We start from the raw sequence: 23,166 nt of genomic DNA, 5'->3' as shown, positions 1-23,166 counted from the left end.
CAATGACGTATAAGGTAAGACCACGCGAGATTTGGGGGTTGTAGAATACCAGTGACATTTCGCAACCTAATCAACTCTGAATCAGTCAGGTGAACAAAACGTAAAGATCACCATAGGAGCTCAATCCTGGACACATTACTGTTCTTGATAGTCCTGGGACCTGCGTTCCCAAAGCCTTGCCTGAGGAACCAATTTCTCTCCTGACTCAAGAATTTCAACTGCCCCTCTATCTACTGTCACCATCCTCTCAGAGTGCGAAACAGCAAACATTCATGCCTACCCAGAAGAAGGAATCAACTTCAAACCCCAACAGCTTGCTGAGACCTATTGACAGACATAAATCAACATTCAGACCACTTACCCAGTTTCATCTGTGACTTTTCCAAGGAACTGTAAAAACTCAATGGAGGTGTGGAAGCCGCTTTTTTCCAAATAATTTAAATTACCCAACACAGCAAGGTTTATATCAGTAAGGCCGATGGATTTTTTTCTCCCCGTGATCAATTAGCAAAATCTAACTGCCATACAACCAACTCTTTGTGACCAGATAATGGGATCTTTCAGAGGCATTTGGTTAACATGCCACCAGGAAATAGTGGTGTTGGTCCCAAACGATTCTGAATGGTTTCCTTGTGAGTATCTGAGATTGACACTTCTAATTATATAAATTCATGTGATCGTCACAGGTTTGAGTGGTGGAAGGCTTATTTTGCTGTTACTTCCAGTATAATGCACAGCGCTCTGAGACCAAGAAGTCCAGCTGCTAGAAATTTGAGCAAGTCCACCCGTGGCATTGGTTTCAACTGTCATGTATGATGAGAGATTCCTGATCACCACATTATAATAATAATCATCCTTGCTTTTGATAGGGGCCCTTGTCACATCATTGAAAAGCCTCAAAGCACTTCACAGAATTTACTGTAAAGTGTAGTGACTGTGTGAGAAAGCAACCGGAAGCTTAGGGTTGTGCTGGCGGGCAGAATGGAGGTATTCGGCAAATCGATCGCCCAATCTGCGCTTGGTCTCCCCAATGTAGAGTAGACCCCAATGTGAGCAGTGAATACAGTACCCTACATTGGTGGTAGTACACGTAAATTGCTGTCTCACTACATTTAGAACGGAAGATTGATACAGGACTTCAATCGTCATAAGTGCTGTTGTTGGGATATCAAGGTGAGGTCCCACCTGTCTATTCATTAAAGATCCCACGGCACTATTAGAAAAGAGAAGGGAATTTCTTCCGGTGGCCTGGCCAACAATCCCCCAGATAAAATTAGTCATTCACTTCAAAGCTATTTGTAAGTCATTGCTGTGTACAAATGGATTGTTGCGTTCACCTACAAAATACTGCGTCACTATATTTTACAGTAAATCTTGTGAAGCGCTTTGAGATGTCCTCCCAGCAAACATGAAAGGCATTGTATCAAATGCAAGGATTATTACTTTTGTCTGCCTTTACTTAATCCTGTAAATAAAAATAGATGTTGTCATCATTGGAAATAGCATGGGTCAGATTGCTCTCTGAAGAGAGTTAAGAGACTACAAGGAAATATACGAACTATAGCAGATTAATTAAATCCATGGAAGCACACAAGGTATAAATGATTAAATTAAGAATCTCTGCATTTAATATAGTACCTTATCACAGCGTCAAAATGTCTTAAAGTACTTTACAGGATTTTACTGTAAAGCGTAGTGACAAGGTGTTATTAGGTGAATTTTGCAGCCAATTTGTGCACAGCAATGTCCACAAACAGCTGTAAGATGAATGGCTAATTGTATCGGTGTGACTGTTTGCCAGGACACTGAAAGAAACTCCCTTCGAATAGTGCCATGGGATCTCTAACCTGAATAGACAGATGACAAATCAGTTTAACATTTCATCTGAAGGATGGTACTTCCGACAATAAGGCACACTCCTAGCACTGCATGTCAGCCTGGACTGTTAGTTCAGTGTCCTACTGGAACTAGTTCCTGGTTGAAAGCCAATATGGATTCTGCCTCAACCACTGGACTGGGCAGAACATTCCATATCCTGATACAAATGTGTGTGAAAAAATTCTCCCAACCTCCCCATTTGCTAACTATCTTAAACCGTTGCCCTCCAGCCACTGACTCACCAACCACACTCACAGAGGACACACTTGGAACAGGATGGGACAAACACACAGTGATTGGACCAAATGTGGAGACATTTACTCCTTTCCTCACCTCATCTCACGGTCATCTCAAGACATACCTCGCTGACCGTGCTTGCGGTCATCTTTCCCCTCTCCAACCCCTTGGCTCCCACCCTCAGCTCAGGTGCCCAGCCAGCAGTGTGAAGTGCTTTGAGACAATCCTCCCGATGTGAATGGCGCTGTATAAATGTAAATTGCGCTGTACCTAAGGCCAACTCTGAGCTAATGTTGAGCATCATCCACAGCTTTCCTGGTACCACTTAATTCTATTCCATTAGAAGCTCTGAGTTGTTGTCTCGAGCCAGTCATCCTACCCTACCCTGAATCCTAACCTTTCTCTAATCCTGGCATTCAGTAAATTACAGTCTAATCTAATCAATTCATTTCTCAGTCTATTTTGGTCTACACCTAAACTCTATTCTCAGCCAGTGATTGGCTGGACTGAAAAACAGACGTAAAAAATCTTAAATGCATTTTAATCTCATTTCTGAAGTGCTCAGGCGCTGTCAGAGATGATGTTATTAATAATAATAATAGTCCTCTTCTAGATGTCTCAAAGCGCTTCACAGCATATACTGTAAAGTGAATTGATTGCATATTTGTGAGTGAAATGTGGCAGCCAATTGAGCACAGCAGTGTCCTACAAACAGTCGTGGATTGAAGTGACCAATTTTATTATTGCTTTTTTTCTTGAGGGATTATTATCAGATGTGTGGAGTAAGGAAACTTGCCCATGGTTTTGCCCTGCTGGGAATCGAACCCAGGTCTCTCGCTTCGAGACGAATGCTCTAACCACTGAGCTACAGGACTCCTCCTCTTATTCCTTCCCTTTCGCACACAACTGTTTATAGATAGGCTTTGATGAATAGTCCAGTGACTGTGTTGTCCCATCCTGCTCAGAAAATATCTTTTTCCATGACTTGCAAGCTCCCCACCAACCACAGCCTTTAAATTGCTCTCGACAGGACCAATAGAACAATAATAATCTATTTTACAATCCTTGCATTTGATATAGCACCTTATCCCAATCATCAAATCATCTCAAAGCACTTCCCAGGATATTAATAATAATAATAATAATCCTTGCATTTGATATGGCGCTTTTCACGTCAGTAGGACATCCCAAAGAGCTTCACAGAACACACTGTAAAGTGAATTGACTGTATATTTGTAGGCGAACGCGGCAACCAATTGCGTACAGCAATGTCCCACAAACAGTCGTAGATTGAAAATGACCAATTTATTATTGTTTTTGGTTTTGGAGGGATTATTATTAGGTGTGTGGAGTAAGGAAACTTGCCCAAGGTTTCGCCCTGACCTGCCTGGAATTGAACTCAGGTCTCTCACTTGCAAAGCGAGTGCTCTAACCACTGAGCTACAGGACTCTGTAAAGTGTAGCAACTCTGTATTTTGTGGGCAAGCACATCAGCCAACTTGCGCACCAAAATGTCCCACAAACAGCCATGGAGTGTGTGATCAATACAATACGTACTCATGCTCTAGTTTCGCAAGTCTAAGCAGCAAGTCTGGGATGTTATTGGAATGTCCTGAAATCAACAGCATTCATTAACAGTGGGATAAAGAATATTTTATTTGAATGCGATACGAACACATTATTAAAAAAACACAAGAAAGGGGCTACAATGACAGGGCATTAACTGCAGGTTTGGCACGGTTGACAGAGAGTGAGTGTGGCTCACTTTATTGCTGGGTATCAATGCTGTGCTTTGTTGGCCTGTGACCCAATAATATGAAATCTGGTCTCTCCCCACATGGTTGTAAAGGCAAATATCCCACCGTAAAACCATTTGAACCACAGCACTTAAACCCACTCACTGGTGAAACAGGCCACCAGAACACTCTGGCTCAGAGGCACTGAAGTTGTAACAAAATACATTGAATAACCAATTTACAATTAGACAAAGGCTTATACCCCGGATTGCATAGTTTGCTCACGTCAAGTGGGCTGGTTTGACACATTACACAAAGAACTACACAGATGAAATTGAAAACATACAGGCTTATCTGAAAGAGAAACAAAAATCCAAGAGCAGAATTGCAATGAAAAACTAACTAAATGTCACCGAGTGAGGGAGCGAGCAAGCAGAGAACAATTTCAGCTTTTGTTTCATGTCGTTTATATACAGAGCACCTAGTGACCTCAGGCCCTGCTGGTGTTCATAAACCAGTCGGGCACTTTAAAGCATTCAGTTGCAAAACTTGTCCAAAATGTCAGTCTAATAACCTACATATCACCCCTGGAGACGCACACAGAGAACTGAGTGTGCATGGTGATCATACAAACCCAGTGTGTGAGGCCTAATTATTAGCCCGATGTTACTTTCAGTGTGGAGATTACTTGGATCTAAAGTTATTCTGCTAGTCAGGAGCAGACTTTCTTTTAAAAACCTAATACAAGTTTACTCCGCTTCCTATTATATATAGATATAAAAAAAACATTGCATGTGGTGATTTTCTTTTCTTTTTTCCTTTCTTAACAAAAAGATAAGCCGTCACATCCTAAGAGAGGGTCCGAACTATCCCGTCAAACATTTACACCCACCTCCTGCCGCCCCCTCAAGCAAGACAGGGCACAGCAGCACACGTACATGTGGTTAATAGATAGGCCTCTGCAGTCATACAGGCTAGAGCTAAGACCAAACAGAGTAGCTGAACCTGTACAAGAATTTCATACAAGAATACTACAGAAAACACCATGTGGATAACATACACACCACAGGTGTACCAGTCAAATCACCTCAAGATTCCCAGACAGACCGAACTACTACAATTTAACAAAAGCCTAATTTTTTTCTCTTTTTTTAATATAATATATATAAAAAAAGGTTTATCCCACGAAGCGCAATGATTATAAAGTTAACAGTAAAATAAAAAGTTATTTACTCCCGTTGTTTTGCCATATACCTCTCTAAGGGGTGACTTGTGAGTGAAACTGTGCCACATTTTATTGATGTACCTCATTGAACGGTAGAAATTACAGGGCAGAAGGTGGGCAATCAGCCCGTTCTGCCCACATAAAGTTACTTGAGGTCTTCATGAATGAGGCACTCTGTGAATGGTGTCTTGACTGTACAATCCTTGCTCCGCAAAACTGGTCACAGATAAAATGTGGCTTGGAAGAAACAGAATTTAAGAGCAAATGACAATTCATTCCACTTCATAATCATTGCACCCTGTGTCTTTACATTATCATCTACATAAGTTATTAAAGGTCCTCTTCAGTCAGAGAGGAGAAATTAGCACCTTTGGATATGGTTGTCCTCTTTATCCCGATATGGGAAAGTTATTTGAGAATAAAGGTTTCCCCTCTGCTTCCCCCTCCCTCCCGCCCCATCACACCAGTTATGTATTCTGCACAGTGTCTCCAGGTGTGCAATGCATTCCACATCACGTTCCGAATCCGGTGTGAGAGGCAACACTCAAGACCCATTGACTGGGTTTCTGTGACTGTGATGGTGCAATGCTCAGAAACCAAATGTTCAAGTACAGCTGGCGTCAAGTGACAACAGGTATTGGATAAATAATGTTCTGCTGTTCGTAATAAGGCACGGCTCAAGTCCTCTCAGGCACTTCGGAGTATGGTTAAAATGTCACTTGCTGGCGATCGATCAGACCTCGGAGCTGTCACTGTGGTACCTTTGAGCCGTCATGGCTTCATTGCTGGGCGTTTTCTTGTAGTCTCCCTTCTTCTCGGACTGCTTCTTGCGCTTCAGCAAGAGGAGGATGATGATGATGAGGCAAATGGCGAGCAACAGGGCAGCAATGCCTCCAATGACAGGGATGTTGCTGTCTCCTTCCTCGTGGCCGTTGGGAGACTTGGCTACAGATCCTTCAGGGAAGTATTCCCTTTCCTGAACCTGCCTCCTGTTGTTGCGGTCCAAGGTGATGTGCTGGATGTTGGTCCCTCTGTTGTTTTCCACGCCGATCTCCTCAGTCAGTAAGGGAGTCTCCTCGACAGCTCGCCTGTGACGTGAAGCGCTGAGCTCTCCAGTGTGAGAAAGTGAATGATACTCCACACTCCTCTTCCCAATGCCTCTGTTAGCGCTTTCTCTAGACCGCAAAGTGTAGATGGTGTGGATATACCACTCCCGACCAGCAGTGACCTGCAGATTAAAAAAGAGAATGTGAATCTCTACCTTTGTTGGGAGATCGCAATGAAAGCAGCTTCACGCTCGGGCCACATCGACATATCAAATGATAGTGTTGGAGAGGAGTGCGGAATCTGGGCTGACATCATTTGGATATAGACTGAGATAATGGAAAGTCTCGACTAACATAATGGGGAATCGATACTGACACAAAAGGGGATTGAGATTGAAATAATGGGGAATCTAGATTGACAGAATACAATCATAAATATTTTTTTTTTGACACAATCCACAGCTGTTTAAAAAGCATTGCTGGTGCAAATTAGATGCTGCATTTGCCGACATAAATCAGTACAATTCAAAGCAACTTACGGTGAAGTGTTGGGGTGGGGGGGGAGGGGAGGGGGGGCTTCTTGTGAACCTTTCGATCTGTGCTGATAATGGGATCTACTATGGTGAAAGTGGGATGAAACCGTTAACAAACTGTGCGCTCCAGGCCCACTGCGCACAGTCCTTTGTGCTAAGGTGCTGTGTTTAATACGAGCACTGATTATATTGTGCTGCAGCTGGTACTATTCTATTTGCTTGTTGAGCGAATGAAATGGACATTTCCTACCTGGAAGAGGGGGGAAGAATCCACGCGGAAACCATCAGAGCCGGGCTGTTTGGCTAGCGAGAGGGCTTCAGAATCATCTATCGCCAGTTTGGCATTGAAGGGAACACTGCCAAACAGTGAGTCCTGTGTCTCAGGCTGAGCCTTGTCCTGATAAAGAGTTAAAAGAACCACACGTTAGTAAAGCATTATGCAAACACCCTCAACATCGTACTGGATTCAAAACAGCCCAACCAAGAGGTGGCTGCTTTTCTTTCAACAATGTATTTGTAGATTTAAGTGACGAGCAGCCCTATCTCTGAAGTCAAGGCTTATTCTGTGCTTTCAATTCACAAAATCATTAGATTGAATGAAGAAATGCCCTTCGATCCATTTGATCTCATCCTTCCAGAACACGCACTATACCGTCCTTCCATCACAGCCTCAAGCCGCTTTTTAAATGAGTCCAGTGTCCTGGCCTCAACTACCCTTCCTCATAACCTGTTTCAATTGTTAATGTGGAACCCATCATCATGTTTAAGAGTATTCAAGCCAGACTGAGATTTCTACATATGCAAGGAAATTTCTGTGTTTGGAATGGAATTTGCTCTCTCTCCCCTGGTTTCCTAATTTCAGAGAGTATTAGGCACAAATTGGAAAAAGCCAAGACTTGAGGACCCCAGAGAATGTGTTGGGGTACTGCTAGATTCCAACCAATTAAAACTGCTTAGTTTGCCATTTAGAGGATTGTTAAAGTGACAAATGACACTCTGTCCATCGACGACCAGGGCTCCCTCTGCCTCCTCCTCCTCCTTGACCTGTCTGCTGCCTTCGACACCGTCGACCACTCTATCCTCGTCCACTGCCTTTCCTCTCACCTCAATCTTCACGGCTCTGTCCTTCATTAGTTCAGATCATACTTCTCACACCACCTTCACTTCATCTCCACAAACAGTTTCTCCTCCAGCCCCTGCACCGTCTAGTGCAGTGTTCCTCAAGGCTCTTTCCTTGATCCCCTCCTCTTCAACATCTATATGCTCCCTCTTGGTGACATGATCCGCAGACATGGGGTCAACTTCCACATGTATGCAGATGACACCCAACTGTACCTCTCTGCCTCCAGCCTTGATTCCAGGACCTCATTTAGATTCAAGTCCTGAATGAGAGCTAACTTTCTTCAGTTGAACGTCAACAAGACCGAGGCCCTTCCGATTGGCTCCCGTCAGCGCCTCTTCCACACATCAGGTGCTGGCAGCATCACCATCCATGGATGCACACTCCACCTTGCTAAGCCAGTCGGGAACCTTGGGTCTTGTTTGACCCTCAACTATCCTTTCTGGAGTCCTGTAGCTCAGTGGTTAGAGCACTCGCTTTGCAAGCGAGAGACCTGAGTTCAATTCCAGGCAGAGGGCGAAACCTTGGGCAAGTTTCCTTACTCCACACAGAGCCTAATAATAATCCCTCCAAAACCAAAAACAATAATAAATTGGTCATTTTCAATCTACGACTGTTTGTGGGACATGGCTATGCGCAATTGTCTGCCGCGTTCGCCCACAAATATACAGTCAATTCACTTTACAGTGTGTTCTGTGAAGCGCTTTGGGACGTCCTCCCGACGTGAAAAGCGCTATATCAAATGCAAGGCTTATTATTATTATTACCACACATCCCTGCCGTGACCCGCTCTGCCTTCCCCCACCTCTGCAACATCCCCCGGCTCTACCACTGTCTCACACCACAGGCCGCCGAAATCCTAATACACACATTCATAACATCAAGGCTTGACTACGCAAATGTCTTGCTTGTCAGCCTCCCCAACTCCTCCCTCCATAGGCTACAGATCATCCAGAACCTGCAGCCTGTTTCCTCTCCAGCACCAGGTTCCGTGACCCTATCACCCCATCCTGGCTTCCCATCACTCAGAGGATAGTTCAAGATCCTGGTCCTCACCTTCAAAGCCCTGCATAGTCTTGCTCCCCGCCTGCCTCTGCGACCTCCTAACTACCTACCATCCTGCTCGCTCCATACGCTCAGCAGACTCCGGCCTGCTTCATGTTCCCTGCCCTGCCCACTCCGCCATTGGTGGGTGGGTCTTCTGCCACTCTGTTCCCACCCTCTGGATCTCCATCCCACAGTCCCTCTGACTTGCCCCCTCCCTTGCCTTCTTCAAGACACATCTCAAGACCCTCCTGTTCAATCGTGATTTCGATCATCCTGCTTCCCCCTCTGCCCTCCACCCTCCCCGATCCTGACCCCCAGCTCGGGTACGAAACACTGATTGTCCAGCACCTTGGGACATCCTGCCGACATGAAAGGTGCTATACAAATGTAATTTTGTTGTTGTTGTTGTTGTCTGGCAAACTTCCCACTGCTTGTCCAGTTAGGACTACCCAACCCATTAGGGCTTGACTTGCAGGGTTAACAGGGGCTGATTGCAGAGACTCTCTGTTCCCAGTTGATGGAGAAGTTGAAGGATGAACATTTGGTTAAATTTAACCTATTTCCCAGGATGTGACATTCCAGAATCAGGATCAAATTCCTACAGCACAAAGGAAGTCTCTAAAGCAGAATTAAAGAAGCCTCTTCTGTTTTAATGTGATTGCCTTAAATTGATGCCTTTACGTTGCTGATTCACTGACTAGTGGAAATAATGTATAAGTGCCTCTATTGTTATCCTAAATAATCTTACAGCTCTCGTCTACAAAATACAGGGTCACTTTACAGTATATCTGTGAAGCTCTTTTGAGATGTCTTCCTGAAGTAAAAGGTGCTGTATCAAATGCTGTATCAACCCCTCATCCCTGGTAACATCCTTGTGAATCTATGCTGTAACTTTCCCATGGCTTATCAAAACCCTCTTGTCCTTTGGTTACCTCGCTACTGCAAGGATTGAAGACTTCACAGTTTGACTGTGATGAGGGTTTCAGATTCAGCTCATTCCTCTGTGAGGAATCCAAGCATTTCTCTTACTGTACCCGAGGGTGAACTGAATTACCAGGATCTTGAACCGGTAGAGGAGAGAATGCGAGTCGGCCAGGCATCCGTATTCAGTATTGATCGGGTTATACTTGGGTACATAGCCATCAGCTCCAGTACACAGGAATACTTTCTCAATGTTACAGATGAAAGAATCTCCCAAGTTTTGCACGGGATCGACCATCACCCGACCGTACACAATGGATCCTGCGGGGAAATGGCATTTAAAAATTAGGAACATAAGGCAGGACATGGGTTTAAATAAAACTAAAGGACAATGTCAGTCTTGACTAAGAGCTAAAGTCTTGAACACACAGCCTTCTGGAGCAAAGGCAAGATTTTGAGCTAACCTGACACTTACTGAAGTGTTTGATGACGTGTGGCTTTTAAGAGATGGATAATAAAGTCTTTGTTGCACGTTTAAAAAGAATAGAGCCAGCACAGACAGAGTGTGTGAACCCTATATATCCTTCCAGCACGGCAGCAGAGCATACAAGCTGAATGGTCTTCTCCAGTAACATAAATTTCTATTGTTTTACTGATTTAATAGGTTTAATTATAATAATAATTATAATCCTTGCATTTGACATAAATGCCTTTCGTGCTATGAGGACGTCTTAAATTGTGGTGACCTTTGTGTATTTTTATAAGCAAATGTTGCAGCCAACTTGTAGACAACAACACCAAAATTACATTTGTATAGCGCCTTTCATATCGGGAAGACGTCCCAAGGCGCTGGACAGAGAGTTACGGCCCTGGACAGCAAAATCTCACAAATAGCCACAAGCAAATAACTAATTTAATCTGGGGGATCGATGGTGTGGAGACCAGGAGAAATGCCCATCTCTTTTCCAATAGTGCAATGGACTCTTAAACATTTACCTGAACATGTAATAATAATAATAATCCTTGCATTTGATATAGCGCTTTTCACGTCGGAAGGACGTCCCAAAGCGCTTCACAGAACACACTGTAAAGTGAATTGACTGTAAATTTGTGGGCGAACGCGGCAGCCAATTGCGCACAGCAATATCCCACAAACAGTCGTAGATTGAAAATGCCAATTTTATTATTGTTTTTGGTTTTGGAGGGATTATTATTAGGCGTGTGGAGTAAGGAAACTTGCCCAAGGTTTCGCCCTGCCTGGAATTGAACTCAGGTCTCTCGCTTGCAAAGCGAGTGCTCTAACCACTGATCTCGGTTATAATAATAATCCTTGCATTTTTATACAGCGCCTTGTCACGGTCTTTGAGACATCTCAAAGCGCTTCACAATATACTGTAACGTAAATTAACTGTATAGTTTGTGGGAGAAACGCGGCAGCCAATTGCGTACAGCAGTGACCCACAAACAGTCGTGGATTGAAGTGACCAAATTCTTCTTTTTCTTTGAAGGAATTATTACCCCCTGAAAAGCGATTCACCAATCAACTACCAACCGGGTTCCTACTCACTGCTATGTAAACAGGTCCTGCCCAACATTTTGCTCTGCCAGAAATCAAACCCAGGTCTCTCGCTTGCGAGGCAAGCGCTCTAACCATTGAGTTACACGACTCCACGGTAATTGACATCAATGACGGAGACCATGGTCAGGTTGGCGTACCTTCTATGAATGCGATATCACTGCCTTCCCCAAATCCCATGGAGCCGTCAGACAGCCACAAAGCCTTCTTGTTCAGCAGGAACATCTGAGTGTTCAGACTGAACTCGGCAGCTACGGGATCACTCACCTGCAGGAGAAAGAGGAGGACCACATGATTTCACAGCCTCGGCAGCAATGCTAAAGACTAGTCTCTTTTTTTTGGTCAGCCGGGTGTCTGCCCCGTCACCGTGTTTAAGAGTATCCAAATCAAGCTGAGAGTTCCAATGCATCCTACCTTCACATGGAAATTCCAGTGTATTGGAATGTGCACTCTATCCCCAGAGGGACACATTCTACTTTATTCTGGAGGATATAAGGCGCAGGTTTGAGGGAGAGGGGAATAGAAGGGTTTGGCGAGGGAGTAAAGGGATGGGGGGAGACTCCTGTGGAATATAAACACTGGCACTGAGTGGTTGGCTTCCATGCTATACAGTCTTTGTAAATCTTTGAAAGCACTGTCATACCATGCTCTCCTGCTGCTTGTCCAGCTAGGGCCACCCTATCCACTAGGGATTTAGTTTGCAGGGTAACAAGAGATGAATAGGAGAATCCTTGCTTCTAGTCTGCCCCTCCAAGTTCTGCCGATGCGTCAGCAGTGCCCTTGAATACTATGGACCCACATGGCTTAGGAACCGGACTATCAAGACCGCCACAGAGAGTTGATTCCAATCTGATATTCCACTGCCAAGCACGTCATCTTGGGGCCCATTCAGCTCCTTGGGAAGACCTCACTTACCTCGCCAAGGAGGACAGTCATCACTTGTTCTTGTGTCCTATATCCCTGACAGATACCACTTTGTGATTCTCAATTGAAGTCCTTCGTTTTTACAAGTCACATCACTCAGAAGGGAGCAGTTTGGGCACAAAATAAATGGTTACCACAAAGCACATTACAATACCAGTCCAGCTAGGACCATCCTACCCACTAGAGCTGGTTGAAGGCATGTAATACTCCTCTGAGTAAATTGTTGAGCTCCCCCATGCTGGTCAACCATCAACAGTGGAAACTGTGGACCTACCAGTTCAGCCTCACAGAGACTCCGCCTTCCACTAGCCCCGAGGGAAGAGAGACAATATTTATTAAAACTGTGGCTCTCACCAGCATCCCTCTCACTGGAGAGACCGCAGTGTGGATCTAGTGAAGTATCTAAAGAGAAGCCTGTGGAGAGCAAAGGGAGAAATTCACTTTGAGCTCAATGATTCTGTACCTGTTGGAATCTGATGTCGAGATCAAAGGTTATGGGCTCTCTGGGATTACAGACGGAAGGTATGGTGTACTCCTGGCTCGGAGCAGAGGTGCAGGGAATCAGCTTCACAGTGTATGTCCCCGAGTAATCTCGTACCTAGAGTGGGCAAATGGATTTTATTTTAAGAAGAACTTAAAAGCCGGCATTAAAACATTGTATATCAAAGCAGCACAATAATAATAATAATCTTTGCATTTGATGTAGCGTTAATCATGTCGTTGAGACATCGCAAAGCTCTTCACAGAATATACTGTATTGTGAATTAACGCAGAATCATAGAATTATGCAGCACAGAAGGAGGCCATTTGGCCCATTGTGTCTGTGCCGGATCTTTGAAAAGAGCTATCCAAATTAAATCCCACTCCTCCGTTCTCTGCCCATAAGTCCTGCAAACTTATCCTCCCCGGAATTAACGATGTATTTTATGGGCGAAAATATGGCAGCCAATTGTGAACAGCAAATATATTTACATATAAATATATATCTATATATACAATACACATTTATATAGTGGCTATCATCTCAGCAGGACGTCTCAAAGGACTTTCTTTACATGGCTGGCTGGCCACCTGAGCTGAAGAAGGTGAGGGGAGGAAGGAGACTGAAAGTGCGGTCAAAGTCTTGAGGGCTTTGGAAGCAGGGAGGGAGTGAGCTTCAGGATGGAGTTCCAGGGAACGGGGGCAGAGCGGCTGAACGCTGGCCTGTTAATGGTGGGGTGAATAGGGTGAGGGACATGAAGCGGGCCGATGCTCGTTGAGTGAAGGGATTAGCAGGGTCAGGTTGTAGGGATAAGGTGGGGCGAGATACTGAATAAATCTACAACCCGCACAGTCACTATGCTTTGCAGTATATCTTGTGAAGAGCTTTGAGACGTCCTCCTGATGTGAAAGGTGCGATTTCAAATGCAAGAATTATTATTACTAATGGTAATAAATATTCACACGCGGTTGGATAAACGCTACTTATGAGGGTAAAGCAAACGTACGGCAAAATCAGAGACGAAGCTCCACTGCTGCTCAGGATGGTTGTAGGTGTGTTCACTGCGCACCAAACTGAGGGTAAAGGTCAGGCCTGGATGGTCAGCCGACATGACCATGGAGCTGAGCTGCGACGCTGGGGAAAGATACAGTGTGTTATTAGGACGTCCCAAAAATAACCCAACAACTACCGGTATTTTTACTGATGGGCGACGCAGAGGTCAATACAAGGGTGCAAACTGCAATCAATGAAGCTGCTCATTGACTGTATTATAGTCATTGGGTTAAAAGGCCTTTCCAAGTTGTGTATGGTGGTAATGGGGTCAAGACTATATCCTATTAACTGGCACTCAAATCTATAGGCCAAGGGATTGACCAATGTGATAGAGTTCGGACGGGGGGGAGCAGGGGGAGGGGAGGGGAATTGGTAAAACCCACAATAAATTTCTTTATTGACTGACTTTCATACAATGCAATTTGTATGTGGAGTCCTGTAGCTCAGTGGTTACAGCACTCGCTTTGCAAGCGAGAGACCTGAGTTCAATTCCAGGCAGAGGGCGAAACCTTGGGCAAGTTTCCTTACTCCACACAGAGCCTAATAATAATCCCTCCAAAACCAAAAACAATAATAAATTGGTCATTTTCAATCTACGACTGTTTGTGGGACATTGCTGTGCGCAATTGGCTGCCGCGTTCGCCCACAAATATACAGTCAATTCACTTTACAGTGTGTTCTGTGAAGCGCTTTGGGACGTCCTCCCGACGTGAAAAGCGCTATATCAAATGCAAAGATTATTATTATTATTATTAATTTTCACCCCGTAATAACAGACTAAGGCAGGGGTAGGCCATTGGTGGGGCGTGGAACATCCTGTTAAGTAAGGTGGCAGAGACAGAGTCCAGTGTGGGTTTGAAGAGGGACGTAGGCGACCCATTCCGGAAACGAGGCTCACCCCGGAACTGTTTGACAAAGCCGAGAAAGAGACTCACCAGGATGTGACATCACGAAGAGGCCCCGGAAGCGAGCGTCAGTCCGGAAATTCACCACCAAACGCCCCTCGTTGTTAATCCGCATGCTGGTCGGGTAAAGGGCACCTGCAAGCAGAGGGAAGTCATGGTGTTAGTAATGCAAGGCATCTTCCCACCCCCATCCCCTTAGCTCCCACACCTCCCGAATCCAACTCCCAGTTTGGTTTCAAACCCTTGAGTGTTCAATGCCTTGGGATGTCCACCTGATGTGGAAGGCGTTATATAAATGCAATTTGCTACTGTTGCACTGGATCGGTTTGTGTTTATCTGCCCTCAAGACCGTTACTGTACTTTACAGAATATCCTATGAAGCATTTGGGGATATTCTCTCTCCATGAAAGGTTCTACATGCAACATATGGATTATTATTATGCTTTTAATAATAATCATCATAATAATTGCAGTTGATATAGTTAATGTCTTTCACGTCAGGAGGTCATCTCAAAGCCCTTCACAGGATTCGCTGCACAGTACAGTGGCTTGTGTTTTTTGCAGGCGAACATGTTAAGTACATTTCCGTGGCAGGGAGAAAGGATATGAGACAACGGGATCTTGGAAGAGTTCCAGAACGCAGGGGAATATTGGCTAAAAGCTCGGCCACCAACAGTGGGATGGAAGGAGTGTGGAATAGATCGGAATCAAAGTATGGGAAATGGGCAGGAGAACAGGGCTGTAGAGGTGGAGGAGTGGCGGGGAGGGGAAGACAATGAAACAAAATAATAATAATAATAATCCTTGCATTTGATATAGCGCTTTTCACGTCAGGAGGATGTCCCAAAGTGCTTCACAGAACATACTGTAATTAACTGTATATTTGTGGGTGAACGCGGCAGCCAATTGCACACAGCAATGTCCCACAAACAAGGGGAATTGAAGTCAATCTGCCGGGGCACTTGAAAATCGTCTCAATTCTTAATTTCAGTTTAATTTTTAAGCTGTTTTTCTGCAGTTGTTAAGGAGTGGGAACGCCGGCTGATTTTCCTCCCCTGAACCCAAGGTTAATCGTAGCTTCCTAAGTGCATCTCCGGCACAGGTTAAACATGGCTAGCCCAGCACAGAACCAGGTAGCTGATCTTTGCCAGGGAGATTGAAGCCAGGCTGGGAAATTCCTAGTCTGTGGCTCAGCTCCTCACTGAGTCAGCGGGGAGTCTATTGCTGCCGTTTTAACTGTTCTGCAGGGAGTCTGTGAAATGGTGGTTATGACAACCGAGACTCATTAGCAGATGGATTGCTGCCAACTGGCAACCTTTTGTTTAATTGAATAGGTGTTAATGAGTGGCAGGACTAGATGCGGAGGACACATGTCAGGCAACGGACGTACAGGCAGCGAGGCTCACATTCCAGGAAGCAATTTCACTTTATTTTCAAAAATAAATGTAATATTCTTTGCACGTTGCGTAAAAGAAGCAGCGTTGGTTGTTTGTGAAATGGGACAGAAACCGAGTCCTGTAGGGGACAAGCTGTCCCATTGTGACCTACCCTAATGGGCCACTCTCTCCAGGCAATTAATTGCTGAACGTCTGACATTAATTATAAAAACGTCAACCATCGTGGCTGTTCACACAGCTGATAACGTCAAGGAACATTCCTGCCGGATTCATGATTGCACAGAGCATTGCAAACAAATGATACCCTAACAATAAAATTTACATTTACACAGCGCCTTTCCTGTCATGAGGATGTACCAAAGTGCGTTATGTTGCTGGCTGTGCACCTGAGCTGGGGGTTGTGTGGGGGGGGAGGGAGAGGGGAATTGAAGACAGTGTGGAGGGAAAAAGACAAATGAAAGCACGGCCAAAGTATTAAGTATCGAGGCAGGTTTTGGAGGCAGTGCGGAGGGAGGGAATCAGTCAAATGGATTTATCGAGCACAGTTTTCAACTTTTTGGTCTGGATTACAATACTTGAAAGGCAGGTAAAGGGGACTGAACGGATTGCTCTTTAAAATAATCAGCACAGACACAATGGACCAAATTGCAATCTTCTGTGCTGTTTATTTCTATGGTTCTAACATAGTGGTGATCAACCCATGGCCGTCAAATAGCTCCCGCCCCCACCCACCCCGAACATATCCACTCGTCTGGGTAAATCCATGTTCATTTGTAACGCTACACACAGGAGAATAGGTGCGTAGAGAAGGTTGCATTTGATGAGGCGCAATTTAGTGACACTCCCTGGATTCAGCATATAAAGCATAAAAAAAAATTCTGGACCAAAGGCAAAATAAATGACCTCCTGTGATACCAAACTCAATTTGAACTAAACGTGACGGCACCATAGAAAACATTTAAGTGTCTCTTCTATAAGTAACCCTCCCACCTCCACCCCCTTCCCTCCAGCCCTCCTGTCCCCAACTCCCCAACACCCTTGACTGCCCAGCGCCCTGGGACGTCTTTCCGACATCCTAACCCTATACGAGTGTAATTTGTTGTTGTTGTTGTTGTAACAAGACACTAACCCTGCAGTTCTGCCTCCGGGGGGCTCCCGATACCATCGCGCCACAAGATGGCAGTGTCGTACACAAACGTCAAGCGAAGCTCTGACTGGAGGTCAAAATGCTGCCACCCTCCAACACCCACCGGGGAGTGGAACACATAGGAGACGTAGAGAGGCACTCGCAGGGTCACGTAGGACTGCACCAGGTTCAAAACCTGAAGAGAGAAGCGGGTCGAGAAAAGCAAAGCAGGATTCAGCACACAATTCATTCACCAGCTATCGCATCAAACTAATATTTCGCCCACAAAATACAAAATACAAAATACAAATTTACTTTGCCGTCTATTCTGTGAAGCGCTTTGAGATGTCTTGAAGATGTGATAAGGCGCTATATCAAATGCAAGGGTTATTATTATAATAATACTGTTTGCTGGTGGGATTTCCGCAGCATCTCTCCCTGAAAGAATAGCCCGAAGTGCATTGGCTTGAAATCTGCGATATTTTATATTTGATGTGATAATTTGCAACATTCCCTAACAGATTTGATGTGTAAATTTGTTACATTTCTGAACAAAATTCAAGGCGATAATTTGTGATATTTCATATCAGATTCAATGTGATAATTTGCAGCATTTAACTGTGATCACATTGAATCTGTTCAAAATGTTGCAAATTTCACTCCATCTTTTCCTTTAAGGCAATGCAGTTGTATATCAGATGCAATGACAAAGATGGGGGGTGGGGGCGGGATATGTAATGAATTGCCCTGAATGTGTGGTTCCACTCCCCCCATCTTCCAGCCATCCTAGTTGTTTCCCGGGGGGTAATAATCCTTTTTTAAAAAGTAATTATTGGGTCACTCAATCCACGACTGTTTGTGGGTCAGTGCTGTGTGCAATTAACAACCGTGTTTCGCCCACAAAATACCGTCAATATTACTTCATAGTGTACTGTGTGAAGCATTTGAGATGTATCGACAATGTGATAAGGTGCTATTTCAAATTCAAGGATTATAAGGATTATTCTAGCCATTTCATGACTTGGAGGTCACGTGATAAGGTCATGTCACACCCCCCCCCCCCCCCAATCACCACATGTCTTTACCATGTGTTATTAATGACAGAAAAGCTCCCTGAGGTGTGATACGAGGGACATAATTCAGCGAGTGAGGTCCTGAAGCACGGATCTCCCTTCACTTGCTGGACACCAACAGACCCATTTCACAGATCACATCTTGCCCGGTCACCAGCTGAAGTATTCTTTTGTTCATTGACTGGTACTCCCAAACAGATCAGAAGAGAAGTTCAAAATCTCAAGAGAAAGGACATTATGGGCTGTAATACTGGTAGTATTAATATTGTGGAGTCCTGTAGCTCAGTGGTTAGAGCACTCGCCTTGCAAGCGAGACACCGGGTTCAATTCCAGGCAGAGGGCGAAACCTTAGGCAAGTTTCCTTACTCCACACAGAGCCTAATAATAATCCCTCCAAAACAAAATAATAATAAATTAGTCATTTTCAATCCACAACTGTTTGTGGGACACTGCTGTGCGCAATTGGCTGCAGCATTTCGCACACAAATATACGGTCAATTCACTTTACAGTATATTCTGTGAAGCGCTTTGAGACTCTAGAAGACATGAAAAGCGCTATATCAAATGGAAGGATGATTATTACTGATAAAAACCCTTGCATTGATGCAGTGCTTCATCACATCGAAACGTCTTGAACAGCTTCACGCAATGCGTCACTTTGAACTGCAGTGATTTTGTATATATACCAACAATGAGCCACACAATGCCTCACTAACAGCAATTATTCTCTCTTTGGAAATAATTTTGGGCAGGACATGAGAACAGCTCCCATTCATCCTCACACTATCCACTTGAGTGAATGGTCGAGACCTTACTTTAGCATCTGATCTTCTCTGGGAGAGGAGGCGAAAACCGAGAGGTAAAATAAAAGCAGGGACTGCAGAAATATTATTAATAATGTGTGCCTTATCTCACCCTCCTTTATAATAAAAATCCTTGCGCTTGGTATAGGGCCTGATTATGTCATTCGAGACGTCTCAAAACACTTCAAAGGATTTACTGTGAAGTGTAGTGACTCCGTATTTTGTAGGCAAACAGCAGACAATTTGCGCACAGCAATGTCCCCAGAAACAAACATGAAGTGTTGGTCAGGACTCTTGGAGAAACTTCCTTCTCTTTTTGAATAGTGCTATGGGATCTTTAACATTAATATTAATACTTACATTTGAACTAGGGCCTTATTGAGTAATTGAGACATCTCAAAGCGCTTCACAGAAGATACTGTAAAGTAAGATTGATGATATATTTTGTGGGTGGAAAGTGGCTGCCAATTGCACATGGCAGTGTCCCACATCCACCTAGACAAGCAGACATGACCTTTAACATCTCATCTAAAGGACGGCACCTCTTCCAATGCAGCCGGATATTATTCTTATAACAATCATCAGCATCTTAATTTCTCCTTTAAGGACCTGAAACCAGGAACGTCTAAACCTGCAGCAATAACAAAGTGTTGTCTACCTGTCCATCAGTGCCAATGGTGCCCCCACAGTCTGTGAGCAGCTCAGACATGTCGTAGAAGCTGACGAACTCCCACAGACAGGCTTCCAGGTTCAAGTTGCGGTAGAAGCGGAGGGTGGAGGAGCTGCGTAAGGCTGAACTGTACTGGTACGGGGACGTCTCGCCAATCACCTCCGGGTTCTTGGTGGAGTCCGACAGGAAGCCGTAGCGAGTCTTCACTTCATTGTAGTCCAGAAGGTTCGAACATCTGTGGTTTCCAACCCGCGTGCCGTCGGGACTGAGAGTCAGCTCAAAGTTTGACAGCTGTCGGGTGGAGACAATGGGGAGCATACCTAAAGCACAGACATGCAGTTAGTCAGTCAGTTAGGTCTTTAGATTTATTTTGAAAGAAATATAGGATTCCTCCATCTATTGCCTACGAGTCCGAAGGCTCTGGGTTTCTGGGTTCAAGCCCCGCGCTAAGACTTGAACTCATACAAGCTAGGCTGACGCTCCAATGCCGCACAGAGGATGTGCCGCACTGTCGGAGGTGCCGTCCTTTGGACGAGACGTCAAGTCTTAGTCCCATCTCCCCGTTCAGGGGGATGTTAAAGATTCCACAACACTATTTGAAAAGGGAAAGGAGTTTCTCCCGGTGCACTGGCCAACATTTCCTTAAATATAGAGCACTCGCCTTACAAGCGAGAGGAACTGGGTTCGATTCCCGGAAGGGCAAAATATTGGGCAAGTTTCCTTACCCCACACGCTTCTGTTTACCCAGCATTAAGTAAGAACTCGGTTGTTAGTCAATTGGTGGATTGCTTTTCCGAGGGATAATAATTTGTTCCAAAAATAATAATAATGAATTGATGCCTTCAATCCATGACTGTTTGTGGGACACTGCTGTGTGCAATTGGCTGCCATGTTTCGCTGACAAAAACATACAGGCAATTCACTTTACAATATATTCTGTGAAGTGCTTTAAGACAACTAGAAGATGTGTTCAGGCACCTTATCAAATGCAAGGATTATTATTATTATATATAAAATTGTTCATTCACTTCATAGCTGTTTGCAGCACATTGCTTTGTGCACTTTGGCTGGAGTGTTTACCTACAAAATAAACACTTTACTATGAAGCTCTCTGAGGTAATATAATAATCTAATATATAATAATAATCCTTGCATTTGAATATAGCGCCTTTCACGTCTTCTCGACGTCTCAAAGCGCTTCACAGAATAGACTATAAAGTGAATTGACCGTATATTTGTGGGTGAAACGTGGCAGCCAATTGCACACAGCAGTGTCCCACAAACAGTCGTGGATTGAAAATGACCAATTTATTATTGTTTTGTTTTGGAGGGATTATTATCAGGCGTGATATCCTGATGTGAAAGGCACTATATCAAATCCAAGTATTAGTATTATTATTTGCCGGCAGGGCAAAACCTGGGGAAAGTTTCCTTACTCCACACGCCTGATAATAATCTCTCAAGAACAAAAAACAGTAATAAAATTGGTCAGTTCAATCCACAACTGTTTGTGGGATATTGCTGTGTGCAATTGGCTGCTGCATTTCGCACACAAATATACAGTCAATTCACTTTACAGTATATTCTGTGAAGCGCTTTGAGACGTCTAGAAGACGTGATGAGGCACTATATCAAATGCAAAGATCATTATTATTATTTATAATAGCTGCTGCTGATCAGTCTGCCACAAGATGGAGCTTTGACATTAAGCAATCGATGTGTGACTCAGTTATAATAGTCATCCTTGCATTTTATATAATCGCCTTATTACATCATTGAAATGACACAAAGTGCTTCATAAGATTTACTGTAATGTGTAGTGACCGTGTATTTGGTGGGAAATTGGACAGTCAATTGGTGCCCAGCAAGGTTCCACAAACAGCCATGGGGTGCATGACCAATTTTATGTGGGTGATTGTTGGCCAGGACACCTGGAGAAACTCTTCTCTTTTTGATTTGTGCCGTGGCTACAGTGGAGTCCTGTAGCTCAGTGGTTAGAGCACTCGTTTTGCAAGCGAGAGACTAGGTTCGATTCCCGGCAGGGTGAAACCTTGGGCAGGTTTCCTTACTCCACACGCCTGATAATAATCCCTCAAGAACATAAAACAATAATAAGATGGTCACTTCAAATCACGACTGTTTGTGGGACACTGCTGTGCGCAATTGGCTGCCGCATTTCGCTCACAAATATACAGTCAATTCACTTTACAGTCTATTCTGTGAAGCGCTTTGAGACATCTAGAAGACGTGAAAAGCGCTAAATCAAATGCAAGGATTATTATTATTGCAGTGTTTCCCCACCAACACTGCACTGGAATGTCAGTTAAGTCGAGACATACAAGTTTGTCCCTCCATTGCTCCCTTTCTGCGCAAACCACACACACACTAAACATTTAACAAGCATTCCCCAAGAACACAACAGTGAAGACTCCAGCGGTGTGAGGTGCATTGGTGATCCTACCATCGATGTGAGGCATTGTTACAGTCACTTTGATGAGATTGGGGTGGTCGGGGTCTTCGGGTCCTGTGTAACGCAGTTTCGCAGAGAAAGGCTCAGCTCCGACTGCTCCTTGTACCCTGGGCTGGCACAGACCTGATCGACAGAGGAACCACATTGTAAATGGAACTGAAGTAACCACAACTACAACTTGCATTGATTTAGTGCCTCTCACGCAGAGTGGCGTTCCAGAGCATCTGACAGTGGCGGAGTTGAACATGACTGTAGTTGAACATGGCAGTGGCTGAGCACGACACCCAACCGGGGGGAGGGGGAGGTGATCGTAAGCACGATGGAAGAGGAAAGTCTTCAGGCGTGACCTGAAGATGGGGACAGAGGGGGCAAGGCGGAGTGATTGAGGGAGAGTATTCCAGAATTTGAAAGCGCAAAATTATTAGCATTAGTTTAATGTAATAGCCGTTTGGACAAACTGACTATGATTCTGAACAAGCATCACCATTGTTAAAGATATATAAAAGCTTTAACATAATGTACCACACCTAACACAGACTCTGATCTCCGCTGATCCTGGTTGCACACTGAGGAATATACTTATCTAGGGATATAGAGTTTGGATAAAATAATGCCAATAAAATGACATGTGTGAGGCTAAAATGTAAAACAAACTATAAATATCGTACAACGGGGAATATTTCAGGTAATTAAATTACAAGAGTAATAATTCCTGGGGAATAAATATGCAATTCTTATTAGTTCTGTACGTTGTCTAAACATCATGCAGTACGACTTATACTGTCGTTAGGAAATGGTATCTTGCATGAAGCACTGGCATATTTCATGGTGTCTTTTTCGGCTAGGATTGCAAGCTATTACAGTGAAACTCTGATAATTAGTTAACCCAACATAATAACTAGTCACTCACTCAATATCCTGGATATTTGAGTATTTTGTACTTTT

At 44.2% G+C, this 23,166-nt stretch overlaps 1 protein-coding gene across 1 annotated transcript in view; it reads right to left on the bottom strand.

Annotated features, from left to right (window-relative positions):
- Nucleotides 1–3,754: 3,754 nt before the first annotated feature.
- LOC103177183 (FRAS1 related extracellular matrix 2) overlaps nucleotides 3,755–23,166 on the bottom strand; it is a 137,914-nt gene continuing 118,502 nt past the window's right edge. The window contains exons 15-24 of the mRNA XM_042334187.1: nucleotides 22,213–22,344; nucleotides 19,740–20,071; nucleotides 17,209–17,401; nucleotides 14,713–14,817; nucleotides 13,731–13,858; nucleotides 12,707–12,841; nucleotides 11,460–11,586; nucleotides 9,877–10,064; nucleotides 6,906–7,052; nucleotides 3,755–6,304 (exon numbers count right to left, since the gene is read on the bottom strand). Coding sequence (XP_042190121.1) covers nucleotides 5,810–6,304; nucleotides 6,906–7,052; nucleotides 9,877–10,064; nucleotides 11,460–11,586; nucleotides 12,707–12,841; nucleotides 13,731–13,858; nucleotides 14,713–14,817; nucleotides 17,209–17,401; nucleotides 19,740–20,071; nucleotides 22,213–22,344 — 1,982 coding nt within the window. The 3' untranslated portion in view covers nucleotides 3,755–5,809. The remainder of the gene's footprint in view (nucleotides 6,305–6,905; nucleotides 7,053–9,876; nucleotides 10,065–11,459; nucleotides 11,587–12,706; nucleotides 12,842–13,730; nucleotides 13,859–14,712; nucleotides 14,818–17,208; nucleotides 17,402–19,739; nucleotides 20,072–22,212; nucleotides 22,345–23,166) is intronic.

The sequence above is a fragment of the Callorhinchus milii genome, unplaced genomic scaffold, assembly GCF_018977255.1.
Source record: "Callorhinchus milii isolate IMCB2004 unplaced genomic scaffold, IMCB_Cmil_1.0 Scaffold4, whole genome shotgun sequence".
Taxonomy (NCBI): Eukaryota; Metazoa; Chordata; class Chondrichthyes; order Chimaeriformes; family Callorhinchidae; genus Callorhinchus; species Callorhinchus milii.
This window is presented reverse-complemented; position numbering and strand designations above follow the sequence as displayed.